The sequence below is a fragment of the Nilaparvata lugens genome, chromosome 14, assembly GCF_014356525.2.
Source record: "Nilaparvata lugens isolate BPH chromosome 14, ASM1435652v1, whole genome shotgun sequence".
NCBI lineage: Eukaryota > Metazoa > Arthropoda > Insecta > Hemiptera > Delphacidae > Nilaparvata > Nilaparvata lugens.
Window position 1 is genome coordinate 16,632,145 of NC_052517.1, and position 19,010 is coordinate 16,651,154.

A 19,010-nucleotide genomic window follows, 5' to 3' on the forward strand; every position below is an offset into this window, starting at 1 on the left:
TGGCCCTACGTTTTTCAACAATATTCCTCTTGAAATAAAGAGAACACAAAATCGACTAGTTTTTAAAACAAAAGTTCTTAGATGGCTTAGAGGTCTTATGCCTGACTATCTAGAGACCTTATTCAATGTGATTTCATAATTAAGGCTGTGCAAAGCCTTAAGAAAGAATTCTTGGACATGATCCCTGATTATTCAGGAGAGCCTACTATGCTAAATCGTTTTATTTCAATTGTGACAAACTTGTAGCGAAATTTACGTAACTGCCAATCCAGATGATTCCAAAACGAATACTTGTATTCTACTATTCTTGCCCGTATTAAAAGCCCAGCTCTTGACATTGTTACTAGTTCTAACACTTATGCATGCCTGATGTAAGAAAAGTTTGATCAATAGTTACGTGGACAAGAGAGATTGCTTACTCTCAATCTTGAAATGGCTGAACTAAAACAAGAATCAGGTGAATCACCCTTTTCATCCTATGAACGAATCCAAAAACTTCTGAATTTACAGAGCTCGTATTCCGAAACAAAAACCTACAATATCAGAAGTCATGTGTCAGTATGTAAATGGATTAGCACTTAGAGTATTGCTAAGAGGATTAAGAGAGCCTCTCGGGTCTCTCATGAGAACCAAAAATCCAGTTCATTGGACAGTGCTCTAAACATGCTATCCAATGACTTCCAGTTCAAATTTGGTTTCTTTCAAGACCACTCTAATTTGAAAAAGCCTAACACTCAAATCCAACACAAAAGTAATCCCAGCTATCAAATGCAAAACTATCCTCAGAGACAACAGTTCTATCACACTCAAAATCAGAAAGGTCAGTTCTTTCAAAACAAAAATCAACACTTCCAAAATCAACACATGAACAGACCTCAACACGTTTTCAAAACAATCAACCCAAACCACAGTATTTCAACACAAATCAGCCAACAGCTCAAAATCCAAACTACAACCAACCAAGACCCCAAAATTGTATCAACCAATGCCAATGAGCATTTCCTCAATCAACAATCGTCCCAAAAAAGACCAAGACTGTTTCAAATGACAGGTTGACCAATTGACGAAATGCAAAATGATGAGTTTGATAATAATTTCGGAGAAAACGCTCAGAAAGAATATTATCAGACGAATTCAAACAGCTCTCCATTGAAAACGAAAATGAAACGTATTCCAGCCAGCCGAACAAACCGAATCAGAGTGTTTTTTAGAGGATACGAGCCTCAAAAGAAATTTTCAATTATGAACTTACAAGATGACAAAATGAACGTCCCTACTTCATTTATCATAATTTGTGTATGGTATATTATGTAGGTAGGCGTATCATACATTTTATGTATAATGTATAATATAAATTTAGTGTAAGTAGCAGCATATAATACTAATAGAATCTAATAGAATAATACTATAATCTAATAGAATCTATAAGTTCGAAAAAATATACATTTAATGAATTTTGAGCTTTACAATAATGATTAATAATTCTGTGTTATCATCATGAGATGACATAATTTATTTTAGGTACCTACTTTTATTTTGAAAAATATGATATTGTTATCAGCTGAATTGTAATTAATTTTTGAAATCTTCCCATTTCAAATAAATTTAATAATCGTTCAATTTACAATTATAAAATAATTTTATGTGTATAATTATATGTGTATTATTGTTTATATAATTTATGATTATAAAATAATTATTATTTAGCATATTTTACTGTTTGCTTATCATATGGTCATAATTATAATGCAATAATTGATATAATGTTTCTTCATAGATTTCTTTGCATCATTTCTGAAACTCCCACACTGATTTGAAATGTTATCAGAATACCTAGTATATTGCTATCATTACATAATTTAATAATCCTGTGTTATTGAATCATCATAATTTATTTTATTTACCTACTTTTATTGTGAAAAATATGAGATTGGACTATGAGCCTGTTTTTTCATTCTCAATCATTTCATGACAGTTTATATTTGTCCTTGTTAAATAAATAAAAATAAATTAATAATACGCTTCTCTTAAATCTGGCCCAAAGTTATTCCCATGCTTGTGAAAAGTTGACAATACTAAAACTACTGCAGTCACAAATAAAAAAAATTCTTTTCTTTATTAATATTCAACCTATTTCATTATTTTTGCTCTCAAAAAGTTAACAATGGAAATAAAGGAAAAATAACGCTTCCGTGGAATAAGACATACAATATAGAAATAAAATAGAAATTGAGACTGTGCAATGCATTCTCCCATAAGAGCCAATGCGTAACAAAATGAACGAATCCCACAGCAATGCGGGTTGCCTATCTTTACCAGCTGCCTCACTTTTTTTGTGTTGCTAGTCCATTCCAGTTAGTTTAGAGTTCACTGGTTTTGGTTTGAAACCGGCATAGTGTGTACCTTGATATGTTGCAAAAATTTTTGATACCACAGATCAATGAGGATGACCAAGAATGAAATGTTTTCTTTATGCAAGATGGCGCATCACCACACTACCTGACTAACATCTAATATTTTCTTGATGACCAAATTAGTAGATTGGCTGTAATGCGCCAATTGAATGGCACGCTCGGTCCCCAGACTAACACCACTGTATTTTTTTTTTCTTGTGGGGTTTCATATAAGATATTGTGTACCTATGTACCTCCTTTGCCAGCCACTCTACCTGAACTTAGAGCAAGGATTTGCACTGCTGTTTGAGCAAGTTAAACCTGAAATGCTATATAGTGCAAGTCTGAGAAAAAAGAATACAAGATCCTGTTTTGCCATAGAATAAAACAAGTTTACAATAGGCATCATCAGTTTAACAATATTTTCATTTTTTAAATAATTGTGTCAATCTGTCACATTTATAAAATCATTACAATTTAGATACTCATCTAACCTTAAGCCATCCTGCAATAGTTCTTTTAAAAATGATAAGCAGCAACAATCTAATGGACAAAGGTCGATTGTTATACAGTTTACATTGTTGATAACTGTGGCTTTTCAGTGTTTTGCTTCGTCAGTGTTATCAAGTCATATCTATGTCTTGTATTTAATCGACTATTGATGGGATGTCTGCAGGATAACCAACGGAAGTCACAAAGGAAACCTCTAGTTTAAGGTTAAAAACAAGTGTTTTCCTTCAAAACAACACCAAAACCAGCTCTGTAACTTGTTTAATAAGAATTATATGAGTTTTAAAGTTGTGAAGTCCTTTTTGAATTACGGTACCCGGTATAAACTTTCATTCGAGATGGCGGACTTCAGTGTCAGGATACTAGCCGATTTTTCAAGTTTGTATTATTTACTGACAATCTATGGTACAGGCTTAGACCAGAATTATAGAATAGACACGCAAGGAAGTCTAGCCTCTGAAGCCAAAATCTACTGTCATATCTCCAAATCGTGCGTCATCATCGGATAGAAAACTTTCAGATTGTGCTCATTTCAGAAGGATATGAATCATTATTCATCAGAATGGTAAACTCCAGCTTCATTCCCGCTGAAATAGACACAATTTGCAATGGAAAACAATGTAAACAAACTCTACAGAAAAGTTTTCTATCTGAAACTGACGTCACAATCTGGAGATATGGCAGTAGATGTTGGCTTCATCGACTTTCAGTATGAATATACAACAGGCCGTGCCCGTGTCTATTCTATAACTGGTCTAAGGGTACAGGCCTCTCCATTGGCAAAAACGCAAAATAATTTTGAAATTATTTGAAGCTTTGTTATTTATTTATTAGCGTTACCTACATTCCAAGTATAGAAAAAGGTAAAAGTGACTAGTTGTACCGTAATTCGTAACAAAAACAAAAGCAAGAGCTACTGATCTTTCTGACTAATTATCATTCCTATTTTTAATTTATGATTTTAATTCTAATTCTAATTTATATTCTTAATTCTAACAAAATTATTAGAAATTATATGATTTCGGCCTACTTTTTATGAAAAACTTTTTACTTATTATAAAACTAACAAAAAGAAAAGCAAGAGCCACTTGATCATTGTAATTGATTGCTAATTCTAATTTTCTTAATTCCAACAAATTATTGAAATTACATGATTATTTCATATGAAAAAAATTATGATAAAATAAATAGGTGTAAGGCAGTAAAATAGTTTATGTAAGTTAAAAAGATTTCAGAGTGGAATTTGTAATAAAATGAAGAAATTGTGAAATATCATCATCACTGTTGAAATACTTATCAAGAATCATAGAAAACTACTGAAAATTGGGTTAACAAACTAGTCTAATTTTTTCCCCCCAACATGTTTAGATTTGGTTTGGTTTATTCTAGATGGTCTTGAACTAACCTACTTTTATTACAGGGGAATATGTTAATATGATCATTAAGGCTTGTTATTGAACTGTCTTTTTCTATTTTTTGAATTTCTACTGTTTCTAAAATATTCAATAGCCTGCTTTTAGGACAAAAGTGCAGTATGTCGGTATTGTTTTTTGGGTCAAAACTGTGTCCACTCTCTAATAGATGGTCTGCAAAATTTGAATTAATATTACCCGTTTTCCAGGCTGTAGTATGCTCTGCAATTCTTGTGTTGAAGGATCTACCAGTCTGGCCCACGTAACAGGCATTACATTCAGCACAGTTCAGTTGTATACTCCACTTTTTCCTGATCTGCTATGGGGTCCTTGGAGGAGTTCATCAATTGATTTTACAGGCATTACATTCAGCACAGTTCAGTTTGTATACTCCACTTTTTCCTGATCTGCTATGGGGTCCTTGGAGGAGTTCATCAACTGGAGTTGACTTGAAGGCAACTTGCAGTCCTTCTCTCTTGATTGCATTCCCCACTTGTTGGGAAATTCTTCCAATGTAGGGTAGGGTGATCCAGCTGCCTGTCTGATTCCTATCCTCTTGAGAATACACTAATCTGGTGGCTTCCTTCTGTTTTTTCCTGTTGAGAATGTTCCAAATAACTTCTGATTTGTAGCCGTTGTTCCTTGCAATTTCTAAGATGGTTCCAAGTTCTTTGTTGTAGTTTTCTGTAGACATTGGGATTCTGATCAGTCTGTTGAGAAGAGAGTGGAATGCAGCTAACTTATGTTGATGTGGATGTGAAGAGTTCATGGGTATTATGGCTATAATGTGACTAATGATAAGAGATCTAAAAGAGGACTATTGAATGGCATAGGAGCCGCAATAAAATTTATTACTGGAAATTTGGACTCGTATGATGGTGAAAGATACGATTATTTACTTGAACATTTGAAAACTAATCAAAACAGTTTGATTGATCAAATATCAGCCCAATATTCATTGAGTTCAGAACTTATTGCTGAATTTAATCAGACGTTGAACATTGTTAATTATAATTTTAATGAGTTGGAGAATAAATTTAATTTGTAAATGATAAACTTAGCGACTATGTAGAACTAGAGAAATTTAGAGATTTGCTGAACCAGTTGAATATTCTATATAACATTGTATTAAGTTTGATCCAAGATATTGAAAACTCTTTAACATTCTGCAAATTGAAAGTTTTACATCCTAGCATTATTTCAACTAAAGAATTGTATTATCAGATAACCAAGATTGCTGGTTACTATCAGAATAAATTACCATTGAAACCTGAATTGAAAAATATGTGGGAATACAAAAATTTGATAAATGTAAACTGTAAACTAACGTCTAAAGAAATCATTCACTTTTTGAACTTACCAATCGTAGATGAATTTAATTATAACTTATACAAGTTGTTTTCTGTACCTAGTATGTTTCAAAATGGATATGTAACTATTGTTCCTAAGGTCAGATATCAATTGAAGGTCTAACTAGTGAATGCACTAGAAAAACAAGTTCAAATTTTATTTGTTCTGTAGAAAGTTTATGTAATGACAAATTGAAATGTGAAAAAGAAATTATTGAATCAGGAACTACATCAAACTGTAAATATAGTAAGATGAAAATAGGTAATAGTATTGTAAAATGGATTCCAGAATTGAATAGCTATTTGTGTGTCTTTCCAAATGAAGAAAACATAAAAATTGACAAGCAAGCAGAAACGATAACAAAATCTGTAAAAGGAGTTCATTTAATTAATAGCAACAACAATACATATTATTATAATGGTAAAATACTTAATCATTTGTCTGAATCAAAATATCGACCTAAGTTATTGAACCTAGACAACGTTATCAATAGTATGAATGAAGACCAAGAACCAGAATTCACAATTAATTTAGAACATCTTAATTTTAATCCGATTGCTGTTAACAAGATTAGTACACCCCCATAAGGGAAGAAAGTATTTTAACTACAAACATAAGTTTTTGGACAATTATTTTGTATGTAATTTTTATTCTAATGTCAATTGTTCTATTGTATCGTTATCTAAGTAGAAAAGTTTCACCCAATGTAAACATTGTTAACAACCCTACCCCCGAAGTTCTTTTTAGGGATGGAGGAGTTATATAGCTAATTACTTATGTAGTCAGCACTCCTCATTCCATTATTGTTGATGTAGCATAGTTGTAGTGGAAGGTAACATTGTATTTAGTAGTCAGTTCCAAGCTAACGGACATAGCGGACGGAGCTCTATCGCGAGATATAAAATTATTGTAATATGTGGTTAAAAAATAAATTCATTTTTAAAAAGACTATTTGATTAATCGCAATCTTAACTTATCTATATCTATCTCTCCCCCATATTTCCAGTATAAAGTGAATGCTCTTTTAATGTTTCAGAGACAACTCTACCCACTGACCATGTCAAACTCGATGACATTCAAGTGCTAGATAGAATTTCCACAGTGTTAACCAAAGGCAGAGCTCAAATGATGATTTTGTAAGTGTTTTTCCAAATAATTTCAAGCTATAAGGTGTATCCAAATACATGTACTAACATACATATACATTTTCAATTTTCCAATTTTTTTTTTCAATTTATTAAAACACAAAAAAAGACAAAACAAAATGACAAAGAATTACAAACAAATAAAATACAATAAAAAGCTACAAATATGAAAAAACCATTGGTTTTGTGGTTGGGTGTGTTGAAGAAGAGAAAAAAGAGAGGAAGATACCTAGCCAACTATGGTTTCCCATGTAATAGGCAGGCAAAGAAGAGAAGAGAAAAGTGATGAGGAAAAAAGGGAAGGGATAAATGTGGGAAGGAAGAAAAAACAGAGGAATAGGTACTCAAATTAAAGGTCAGTGAGTCCACTGAAAAATGAAAAAAAAACAATGCTGGAGCAGAAATCTTGAGTCTTATATATCTAAATAGAAAAAAAAATCATTGTATGTCTAGTTTTTTATATCCAGTTTAATTTTTCCGCTGATCTTATTGTCCATGAGAAAGCGATTTGGAATAAGGTTTATTATTTTTGTACCTATGTCAATTAACTGCCTCCTTATACATTCAATTTTAGTGTTATAGGTTACATATTTGTTAGCAGTGGCCCTTAGATTATAATAATTATGTGTAGAGTTTAATGAGAAAGGAAAATCGGATCTATATTTCATTAAGTACTCAATTACTGTTTTTATGTATAATTGACTTATAGTCATGACCTCAAAATCACTAAAAACCATATCCATTGGATAGAACCTGGGTTTGCTTATATTGCTTCAATCGTCAGTTTTTGTGCTACAAATAATTCAGGGTACATAAATATGATCATGTAAGTGATCATAATATGGTGGCATAATATAAATTATGAATACCCATTAATAATATAGAAATTTTACTAGTGACCCCTTGGGTTATAGAACTCGCTCATGAACTGTATTGTTATTGCAACCGCCCCTAGATGGTGGTAGAAAAGCTCAAAAATACTAAAGGGCGAGTCATGGGACTTGATAAACAACTATTTTTTTTATTCAACTTGTAAATTTTATTGTCTGAACTAACTACTAGAAATTTTGACAACAAATAATCTGTAACAATTTATTGTGCATTCATCATTAACTCCAGAGAACTGTTTTTGAGATTTTGCTAACTGATCAGGGATTTGAACTGTTAACAAAGGTAGAGTGACCTTTACTCATTTCTCCACTTCAAATTCATAATACCAGGGACTCGGTCACTCAAGGGCTTTAAGCATGAGCTAGAAAATACAATGTCACTCACCATTGTTCAGAGTATAGATCCATCACTATCCGAATTTTCACTACATAGGATGTTATCACTAATATTTTCTATAACTCGTAGTATCGAGTGACCTGGCTGGCTCAGGTCTGGTGTCAGAGTTTTCAGGTCGCAACTGATCATTTTCAGGGCCACTGACATGACCCAATGACTGCTTTTTAGGCAGTAATAATATTTTCAATAAAAATTACACATTCACTTCAAACAATTAATAAAATACTGCAATTCATCCCAGGATGAAGACTAATACATTGATACAAATTTGTTTCTATTACTCTCAATGAAAACTTATTTCAAATTACATGCTCAAGTGGGAAAAAACTGCACTGGAGAGGCCCGAGGCTACCTCTACATTCAAATCTGTATTGATTTGCGGATTGATTCAAACTAGCTTTTCCATGCAAATAATGTTCCCCTCCCACCAATGAGACGACGGTCCACGTGGAGACAGAGCACAATTCCGTGGGAAAGGAAAATACAAGTTTGAAATATTCCAAAATACCTACCAATGTATTTTTCATCACTAACGGAAATTCAGTTCCATGAGAATACTTCAACCCTGCATAAAATTTAAAATTAACTGCCTCCTTATACATTCAATTTTAGTGTTATAGGTTACATATTTGTTAGCAGTGGCCTTAGATTATAATAATTATGTGTAGAGTTTAATGAGAAAGGAAAATCGGATCTATATTTCATTAAGTACTCAATTACTGTTTTTATGTATAATTGACTTATAGTCATGACCTCAAAATCACTAAAAACCATATCCATTGGATAGAACCTGGGTTTGCTTAATATTGCTTCAATCGTCAGTTTTTGTGCTACAAATAATTCAGCGTATATTAAGATTGAATGAATAGGTGGGTGGGTCATTTGTTCATTGTTCATAATTAGAAAAATAATTTCTCAACATTTTCTTGCTTTCACAATCCACTCTTATCTTACAGAAAACAACATTTTTGACATGCTAAAAACTGTTTTGTTCAAGTACCTAGATAATTCGAATAATAATAGATAATAAATTTATGTCCTGAAAGAAAGAAGATGATATTTAATATTAATAATAAATAAATTTATCTTCTGAGACAAGATTAAATTTGTGTTAAATGTTAAATTAGTGTGATGAAACAGCTGATCAAATAACCTTTCAATGTTTGTGTTTATTATTCAAGAATCAAAACATTTCTAATAATATAAACATATTCCTCTTGTTAGTATAAAGAAGTATAAACTCCACTTCCCACATTAACACATAATATTGAACTTTGAATATAATAATTTAGGTTATTCAGACAAATCATAACCTACCCACTCTGAGATTCTCACCACGTACCGTACTTAAATTTGAAAGGAGTTCAAGTTTTCTCTTTTTTTTTTAATTTTATTATATTTATATATTTTTCTTGTTAATTTGTTTTCTAAGTTATTGTTTTCTTTTACTTTAGTTCATGGTTTATGATGTTGTTTTAGTTGTAACTTAGAATTGTATGGAGGGTTAAGTGTAAGAGAGGGTCGGCTGCGCCCTAACTTCGCCCTCCTAGGTTTTTAATAAAGGCAGCGATTTAATTTAATTCATGTTGTGGTCTATGATGGCATTCACATGCAATCAAAACTTTCCATTCATGAAACTTTTGTGTCATCATGGAACTTGGGTGACTATGGTTCATATGGCTAAAACCACCAATCAATCAACTGTTTAGAGACTGGAATTTTATAATAATAAAATTGAGTCTCAAATTTTGACATTCAATAACTTTTTAATTTGTGCACAGAATTTGATGATTTCTGTTTAGTTGTGTTTGTTATGTTCAGGAGTATGTTTATGGTCTATCAAATTTACGATCCGACACAAGGACTCTTCCCTATGGTCCTTCAAAGTTTACATGTAATCCTTATGGAAGAAGATTTGTGAGCTGGCTACACACAGAAATAAAATCAGCTATTATAATAATTGCATCATCCAACACCCGTTGGTAGATCTGTTTTTACTTTCCTTGCCCTATTACCATAGGTAAGGAAAGTACTACTTTCCGAAAAAAATTAAGGTACCCCAATTTCTAAATTTCTATGTGTTTCAAGGTCCTCTGAGTCCAAAAAAGAGGTTTTTGGGTATTGGTCTGTATGTGTGTATGTGTGTGTGTGTGTGTGGTGTGTGTGTGTGTGTGTGTGTGTGTGTGTGTGTGTGTGTGTATGAGTGTATGTGCGTCTGTGTGCACGTTATCTCATCTCCCAATTAACGGAATGACTTTAAATTTGTAAGGTAAGGCCCTTACAATATAAGGATCCGACACAAACAATTTGATCAAATGCGATTTAAGATGGCGGCTAAAATGGCGAAAATGTTGTCAAAACCAGGGTTTTTCGCGATTTTCTCGAAAACGGCTCCAACGATTTTGATTAAAGTTATACCTGAAATAAGCTCTATAAGCTCCATCAACTGCCACAAGACCCATATCTGTAAAAATTTCAGGAGCTCCGCCCCATCTATGCAAAGTTTGATTTTAGATTCTCAATTATCAGGCTTCAGATAAAATTTAAACAAAAAATTTTGAGTGGAAAAGATCCAGCATGAGAATCTCTACAACAAATGATTTGTAACATTTTCACCTAAAATTAAAAATAAGCTCGAAATTCGAGAAAATGTGATCATCCAATTGCAAACTGTTGGCAACTGTTGAATATAATAATTTAGGTTATTCAGACAAATTAAAATCTACCCACTCTGAGATTCTCACTATGTTGTGGTCTATGATGGCATTCACATGCTATCAATACTTTTCATTCATGAAACTTTTGTGTCATCATGGAACTTGGATGACTATGGTTCATATGGCTGAAACCACCAATCAATCAGCTGTTTAGAGACTGGAATTTTATAATAATAAAAATTGAGCCTCAAATTTTGTCGTTCAATAACTTTTTAATTTGTGCACAGAATTTGATGATTTTGTTTAGTTGTGTTTGTTATGTTCAGGAGCATGTTTATGGTCTATCAAATTTACGATCAGACTCCAGGACTCTTCCCTATGGTCCTTCAAAGTTTACATGTAATCCTTATGGAAGAAGATTTGTGAGCTGGCCACACACAGAAATAAAAATCAGCTATTATAATAATTTGCATTATCCAACAGCCGTTGGTAGATCTGTTTTTACTTTCCTTGCCCTATTACCATAGGTAAGGAAAGTATTACTTTCCGAAAAAAATTAAGGTACCCCAATTTCTAATTTTCTATGTGTTTCAAGGTCCCCTGAGTCCAAAAAAGAGGTTTTTGGGTATTGGTCTGTATGTGTGTGTGTGTGTGTGTGTGTGTATATATATGAGTGTATGTGCGTCTGTGTACACGATATCTCATCTCCCAATTAACGGAATGACTCGAATTTTGGAACTTAAGGTCCTTACAGCACAGAATATACAGAATGGAAACTTGTAATCAATCGCCTATCTAACCAATGCTTTTTACATGACGCCAATACTAAACACGTCACGTGACCTTGGAAAGTTCCAATCCTGGTCTTCTGATTGGCTCGTGGCAGTGAATGAGATCAATCGATCCGGATCATTGAAATGATCCGAACCTACCATCAATACTATTACAATGCGGCGCTTCCTAACAAGATGGCGGATTTTGGCGTCAGGATATAGCCAAGTTTCCGTACTGTATGTATACTGTGCTTACAGTATAAGGATCCGACAGCAATAATTTTCTTACCTATAGTAATAAGGCAAAGAATGTAAAAATATAGTGCATCAGATTAAGCGAAGACTAAGCTCACCTTAGGAGGCGCGGTTTGGTGATACAAAGTGTTGATCTTATGGAGATTGCCTTATCACACCGTTCCACGCCATGTCCGATTCAGTGTGTGTGAGTTCTCCCATTCAAACCAATATAAGCAAGAAGCACCTGGATGCAAAATGCCGCATCGCGCCTCCTAAGGTGTGCATCCAGCTAAAGTTTGTCATGAGATGGATTAACTCTTTGGCGGTACGAAGTTCGCCGGGCCAGCTAGTTTATAATAATTCTCAACTTTGGCAAGTGTAGAAGTAAAAAATCTGGTGTGGCGCACTCACACAACTTTCCTTGCCGTTATAAAAATTGATCAACTGACGCTAGTGTTCACGCGCATCTCAAGTCTACTATTCTAAGATCTGAGCCAGCATGTGACAGGACAATTATAGCGCTGCAGACACACAAAGTCTTCTATCTCTTCATAGTGAATGATTTAATAGAATCAACAGTTTGCAATTGAATAATATTATTTTCTCAATTTTTGAGCTTATTTACAATTTTAGGTGAAAAAGTTACTGAAAATTAATTGTAGAGATTTTTATGCTCAATCTTTTCCACTTGAAGTTTTTTGTTTAAATCATTATTTTTGTTTAATTGGGAATCCAAAATCAAACTTTGCATAGATGCTCCTGCAATTTTTACAGATATGGGACTAGTGGCATTTGATAGAGCTTATCAATGACTTTTTTAGGTATGAATTTGATCAAAATCGTTGGAGCTGTTTCCGAGAAAATCGCAAAAAAACCCTGTTTTTGACAACATTTTCGCCATTTTAGCCGCCATCTTGAATTGCATTTGATCGAAATTGTTAGTGTTGGATCCTTAGGCCTCTTTCACACGGCAGAATCCTGGCTCCTGAAGATCACATTATGGACGATCATATTTCATATTTCGCAGCTCTCCTGTGCTCTCACATGGGGATCTTACAAATAAGCCGACAAATCTAACAATTACGCCAACGTTTGCTCAAAGTATGACTCATCACTTTTTCTCAAAGTCTAACTTCCTTAAAAATATAGATAGAAGATTTCTGATTTCAGATTCGGATTCAGCGACCCCAAATTCTTTAGAGTCCCATTTTCAAAAATACCCGAAAACAAGGGAGTTACCTATAGCTATTTTTAATATAGCTTTCCATTATCATATGATTATATAGTAAACGTACAAAGATAACAATACTCCTGCTTCATGAAGAGACAGGCAAAGGTTTTAAGAAGTTTTCAAACACCTAAAAAGTTTAAACATGAACATTTTTAATTTTTAAAAGTTCAAAAAAAATTAAACTTTGGAAAAATGAGTCCAAAATATGATATCATAAATCATCTCCACTCATCACCCAATAAAATACGAGGAAAAGGACAAGTAAACTTCACTGAATTTCAATTGTCGTTCAACAATCTAATTTATCAGGTTCAAATAGTTGAATATAACTCCAAAATACCAGTAAATATTAAGAACTGAAAGAATATAAAAAGTCATTCCATTCCAACTAAAACGAAACTGATGTCTGTGTTTGTATTAGAATGAGTGGATAATGCATACTGAGGAAGTCATGAATAGTCCAGACCAGCCTGGCGACCTTGATGCTTTTGACACCGGAATCTCTTTTTATTTTTATTAAAGAATGAAAACCATGTATCATAGTAAAAAGTTCTATACTTTGTATTATTATATGAGTAGTGATTGACATAATCATGGCTTGTCGATTTTAGTCACTGGTCTGAATCCTCAGTCGTAGAACTATGGACCAAACGCGAGCTTTTGCTTTCTATGTCGTATACCGTCGACACGAACTTCGGCTTTTTTGTTCTTCGATTTTTTGCCGTTCTTATGAATTCTGTTGAATCAAACATAATGATATTTAACAAGTTGCGCTGAACCTGGTAGAACTCATAGGAACGGTAAAATAAATATTACGGAAATCGATGTGCATGTAACTGGATTTAGAAGATCAATACGATAATGTGTTCTATCATAATTTGATAATTATCACAGAAATGTTTAAGTGAAAACGTTGGGCGCAAACCTACTGCCATGGGAACACAAATAAATTTATGAAAAGCTTGATAGCTTGAATAGTGATCTGGATATCTGTTACACGTTTTTAGTTCAAGACATAATATGTCTTAGAATAATTTTTAATCTGTTTTGTCAATTGGCAGGAAAACGTTGGTTTTTCAAAGTTATCTTACTCCTTTTTTTTGGGTATTTTCAGAAATCAAGATAAATAGCCCACCAAATTTCCTACAAAAATACAGTCTAAGTTGTATTATAATAGCTACAGTATATACGTACTGTATAGTACAGTACCTGTTCGTTTTTACCGTATAATTATATGATAATAGAAAGCTTTATTAAAAACAGCCATAACTTCCTTGTTTTCAGATATTTTTGAAAACGGGACTTACGCTTTTAAGAATTTGGGGTCGCTGAAACCAAATCCGAAATCAGAATCTTTCTATCTTCATTTTCAAGAAAGATAGATTTTGAGAAAAAGTGATGACCGGAGAGATGTAGAATCACCATGTGAAAGCGGCAATTTGTCCGCTAGTATCTCGATCCAAGCCGGTTTCTGCTTGCCTCGAGGGGAAAAGACGTGACAAAAGGAGGTTCCTGGCTCGGGATCACCATGTGAAAGACATGATTGGACTCAATGTACTTCGACAAAAAAACGTGAACACTGCTCAGTGTTCAAGTTGCACGTCTCCTATCGTGTGAAAGAGGCCTTATAGTGTAAAGCTAGCTCCGCAGTGCAGGCTGGATGCTTGTCTGACTTGGACTAGGCGCTGAGACAGCAAATAATAGCAACGTTGGTGGGAATGTGAGCGGCCGCAGTAACATCTTCCACCCAGCAATGGTCGGCGTAGTTCCGCCTAGCGGACAGACGAAAAATCAATCCAGTTGGTTATTTGATCCCTCCAGCCAGGCTCAGCAAAGCAGCCGAGACAATAGAACAATGGAGTGGTGTTCTTATTCGCTTTCATCAGCAGTTTTCTTTCTCATGATTATTTTGATTTTTGTGTTACTTATAACAAACAATAACTCCAGTCACCAGTAAAAAGTTTCCAGAAACGTGGTGTACTACCATTTAATGACTTTTCATGATGATTTTTAATTATTTACAAACATTGTTGACAATCTAAGCCTTCAGGCTAAAATTGGGGTCGCTGAGAACGAATCTGCAATCAGAATTTCTCTATCACGAATAAACCCAGCTGTTGATCTTCCGGCAACCGTTAATAGTCATCCTGCAATGCGGCCGAAACACTTTCAAGCCAGACACCCATCTCAAATGACAACATCGCCAAGCTGTGAGAAACCATCCTGCACTGCGGCTCTAGGTTAAGGACCTTAAGTTCCAAATTTCAAGTCATTCCGTTAATTGGGAGATGAGATATCGTGTACACAGACGCACATACACACACACACACACACACACACACACACACACACTCACACACACTCACACACACGTTTGAGTAAGTCAAAAGTTCAATAATATTCCTGGCATTGATTGTGAATGTGTATGTGTTGCAGATGGCGACAGTTACTGTTAAAAAGGAGGAGGAGGAGGAGGAGGATGATAGCAGCCAGCAACCAGCTGCAGTGGAAGATGATTGCAGCCAACAACATTATCTAATCCCTGGCTACAACATGATCTTCATCAAAGAGGATGCATATGGTGAGATGCATTGTATTATTAACCAATTCTTGATTGACCAGGGTCTACACTCCATGCTTGGGTGATTAGATTGTGGCCAGCTTCCTTACATAAAGTGGTTTGATGTTTAGGAGTGGAACTCCTGTGTAAATGCTACTCCTGAATGGGCTGTCTGCCACATGTCAACTATGCAAAATATACAATAACAAAATATATTTGAGATAGAGTTGAATTCAATTCATTTGTAATTTTATTAAAATAATATAAAAATCTCATTTTCTCTGCAGTGCATCCTTAAACCATGAATTGTAAACAATATTAACGAAAAAAATGCGATTAAATTTAAAAACGAAATTCTTCAAAATTTCTAATTATTTTAATGGCATTGCTAGTATAGACAATTAGTATGTTTGCTAGGAATGAGTAGCAATAAATTAATCTCATATCAGATACTCTGAATTAACTTCTACCCACTTTATACGGCAATGGTAATCGAAAAAAAGCAAATGGTTGTCCTATCATTTCCACTGACTATAATGTGAATTTCACTATATATCCTGTTATATGTACAAGATATCCATAATCTATAAGTTTTATTATTGATGATTGCAGATGAGAAAGAGGCTGAGTATAGTTCAGTGAAGAGTGAACCAGAGATGTGGCCTTCAAACTGCAGCACATCTGGCCGAGACTATGCAACAGAAGTGGGTGGACTGAATGAGCATTTAATTTCTCCAGTGGAAAAGTGCACTGAGTCATCTGTGGCTGGCAAAAAGACCAAGCTCTACAGCTGTGCTCACTGTAGCTTTATAACACCATGGTTCAGTCGTTTGAAGGTACACATTAGAAAACACACTGGAGAAAAACCTTTCAGCTGCGAATTTTGTGTTTTTAAAAGTGCTAGGTTAGGTGATTTGAAAGCACATATCAGAACACATACTAGAGAAAAACCTTTTAGTTGCAAATTTTGTGACTATAAATGTGCTCAGTTAGGTCATTTGAAAGCACATATCAGAACTCATACAGCAGAAAAACCTTTCAGCTGTGAGTTTTGTGACTACAAAAGTGCTCATTCAAGTCATTTGGAAAGACATACCAGAACACATACTGGAGAAAAACCTTTCAGCTGCGAGTTTTGTGGCTACAAAAGTGCTACATTTGGTAATTTGAAAAGACATATCAAAACACATACTGGGGAAAAACCTTTCAGTTGCGAGTTTTGTGACTTCAAAAGTGTTCAGTTAAGTAATTTGGAAGCACATATCAGAACACATACTGGAGAAAAACCTTTCAGTTGCGAGTTTTGTGACTTCAAATGTTATACGTTAGGTCATTTGAAAGCACATATCAGAACTCATACAGCAGAAAAACTTTTCAGCTGCGAGTTTTGTGACTACAAAAGTGTTCATTCAAGTCATTTGGAAAGACATACCAGAACACATACTGGAGAAAAACCTTTCAGCTGCGAGTTTTGTGACTACAAAAGTGCTACGTTTGGTAATTTGGAAAGACATATCAGAACACATACTGGAGAAAAACCTTTCAGCTGCGAGTTTTGTGACTACAAAAGTGCTCATTCAAGTCATTTGAAAGCACATATCAGAACGCATACAGCAGAAAAACCTTTCAGCTGCAAGTTTTGTGACTACAAAAGTGCTCATAAAAGTCATTTGAACAGACATACCAGAACACATACTGGAGAAACGACTTCCAGCTAAGTGAGTCCTTCATATATGATGAATTTGATAATCATGGCTTATTATTGATTTAGCCATGGGCTATCAAACACTTATTTACCAAACATATTACTTTCTTAATATTTGTGAACGTGATATCGACTTATCATTGATCTCATTTTTTAGGTGACCTACCTTTAGAGGGTTATGTGATGTTTTATTATTGTTTGGAATAATCTAAAATCGATTAATAACATGCAATTTAAATGGAGATTGTTGCATCATTGTGGCAAGCCTTGGTCTGCACTGCAACAAACTTTTAGTGGTCATTATACATTTCCATTTATGGAAACTTTACAAATTGGAAAGAATTTGATGCTCTATAAGCCCATAATCAGTATGGATTTTTTCCATTAAACTTTGAAAAGTTATTAGAGCAACAATATAGAAATTGGGGGCAAATGTGGTTTTTCAAAAATGCCTTCAAGAGCAGATATTTCAAAAACTATATAGAAGATATAGAAAAATTTGTTGATGAATATTGTAGGAAATAATGTAAACTTCAATTTTGTATAGAGTAGTCATGTCCGTAAGATGCATAGGTTTTGAGTTATATGCTAGAAACAAATAAAAATCACCTTTGAACCACCATCACTCCCTTATCACTGTAGGTAGAGGTGGGGACTTGTGTTATGTTTACCTCATAACTTCCCTTAACAGACTTGCGAGGTCAAACTTTTCCTTTCATACCCTTTTTTGAGCATCCATTGTCTGGACTAGATACATATATTGCTTATTAATATAATATATAAAGACAAAGTAGACAGAAGAAAAGGAGCAATGTGCATTTCACCAAACTCCAGGTGCAGATATACTCTGTAGCAGATTTACTGGGACTCAGAAATGCATCCACATAGCAGCACTTATACTCCCTACAAAATTACTATTAGCCCAAGCAATGAATGCTCAAAAAAGGGTATAGAGGTAATAGTTGGCTTCTCGAATAAAACTAAAAAACTATGTATCTTGAGGACTTTACTGTCACATAACAAATTAAAGCTTACATGATTTCCTACAATATTCAATCTACAACTTGTTTATATATCCTCTAGTTTTCGAGTTATCTGCTCTTGAAGGTGTGTGATTGTTGAAATAACAGGTTTTTATCCAATGTTTTGTCTTTCAGAGCTTATAACTCTCCAACAATTCATAATAAAAACGTATGCTTATCATAGGTTTGAAGAGCATTGAATTCTCTTCGAAATGATGTATTATTTTACTATTCCAAGTTTTCCTTTCATTATTATAGGAGCTTCTTCAATGTAGGGGGTGCGATTTTCATTGCTGCAACAATTTATTGTTTGACAATGACATTTTAAGGGAGTGTCTGTGACACAATTTTTGACTTTGCAGCTTGATTTTGACTGGTTAGTAGGTGAACATAGCAAAAATGTGCATCTTTATCCCCTCTGTTGAAGGTGTGGAACCACTGAGTTGTCACTTGTTCCAGCAATGAAAATTTCACCTACTACATTGTAGCTCCTATAACAATGAAAGGAAAACTTGGAGAAGTGAAATAATACATCATTTCAAAGAGAATTAAATGCTATACAAACCTACGATAAGCATAAGTTTTTATTATGCATTGTTGGAGAGTTATAAGCTCTGAAAGACAAAACATTGGATAAAAACCTGTTATCTTAACAATTACACACCTTCAACAGCGAATATCTCGGGAACTGTTGGGAATATTACAAAATTCCACTGAACAAAAGGTGT

The 19,010-nt window shown here is 34.0% G+C and overlaps 1 protein-coding gene across 2 annotated transcripts in view; it reads left to right on the forward strand.

Annotated features, from left to right (window-relative positions):
- LOC111045576 (gastrula zinc finger protein XlCGF57.1-like) overlaps nt 1-18,384 on the forward strand; it is a 39,986-nt gene extending 21,602 nt beyond the window's left edge. For both annotated transcript variants that reach the window (XM_039440955.1, XM_039440954.1), the window contains 2 exons: nt 15,432-15,576; nt 16,168-18,384. In XM_039440955.1, the coding sequence (XP_039296889.1) occupies nt 15,432-15,576; nt 16,168-17,273 (1,251 nt within the window). In that variant the 3' untranslated portion in view covers nt 17,274-18,384. The remainder of the gene's footprint in view (nt 1-15,431; nt 15,577-16,167) is intronic.
- The last annotated feature ends 626 nt before the right edge of the window (nt 18,385-19,010 follow it).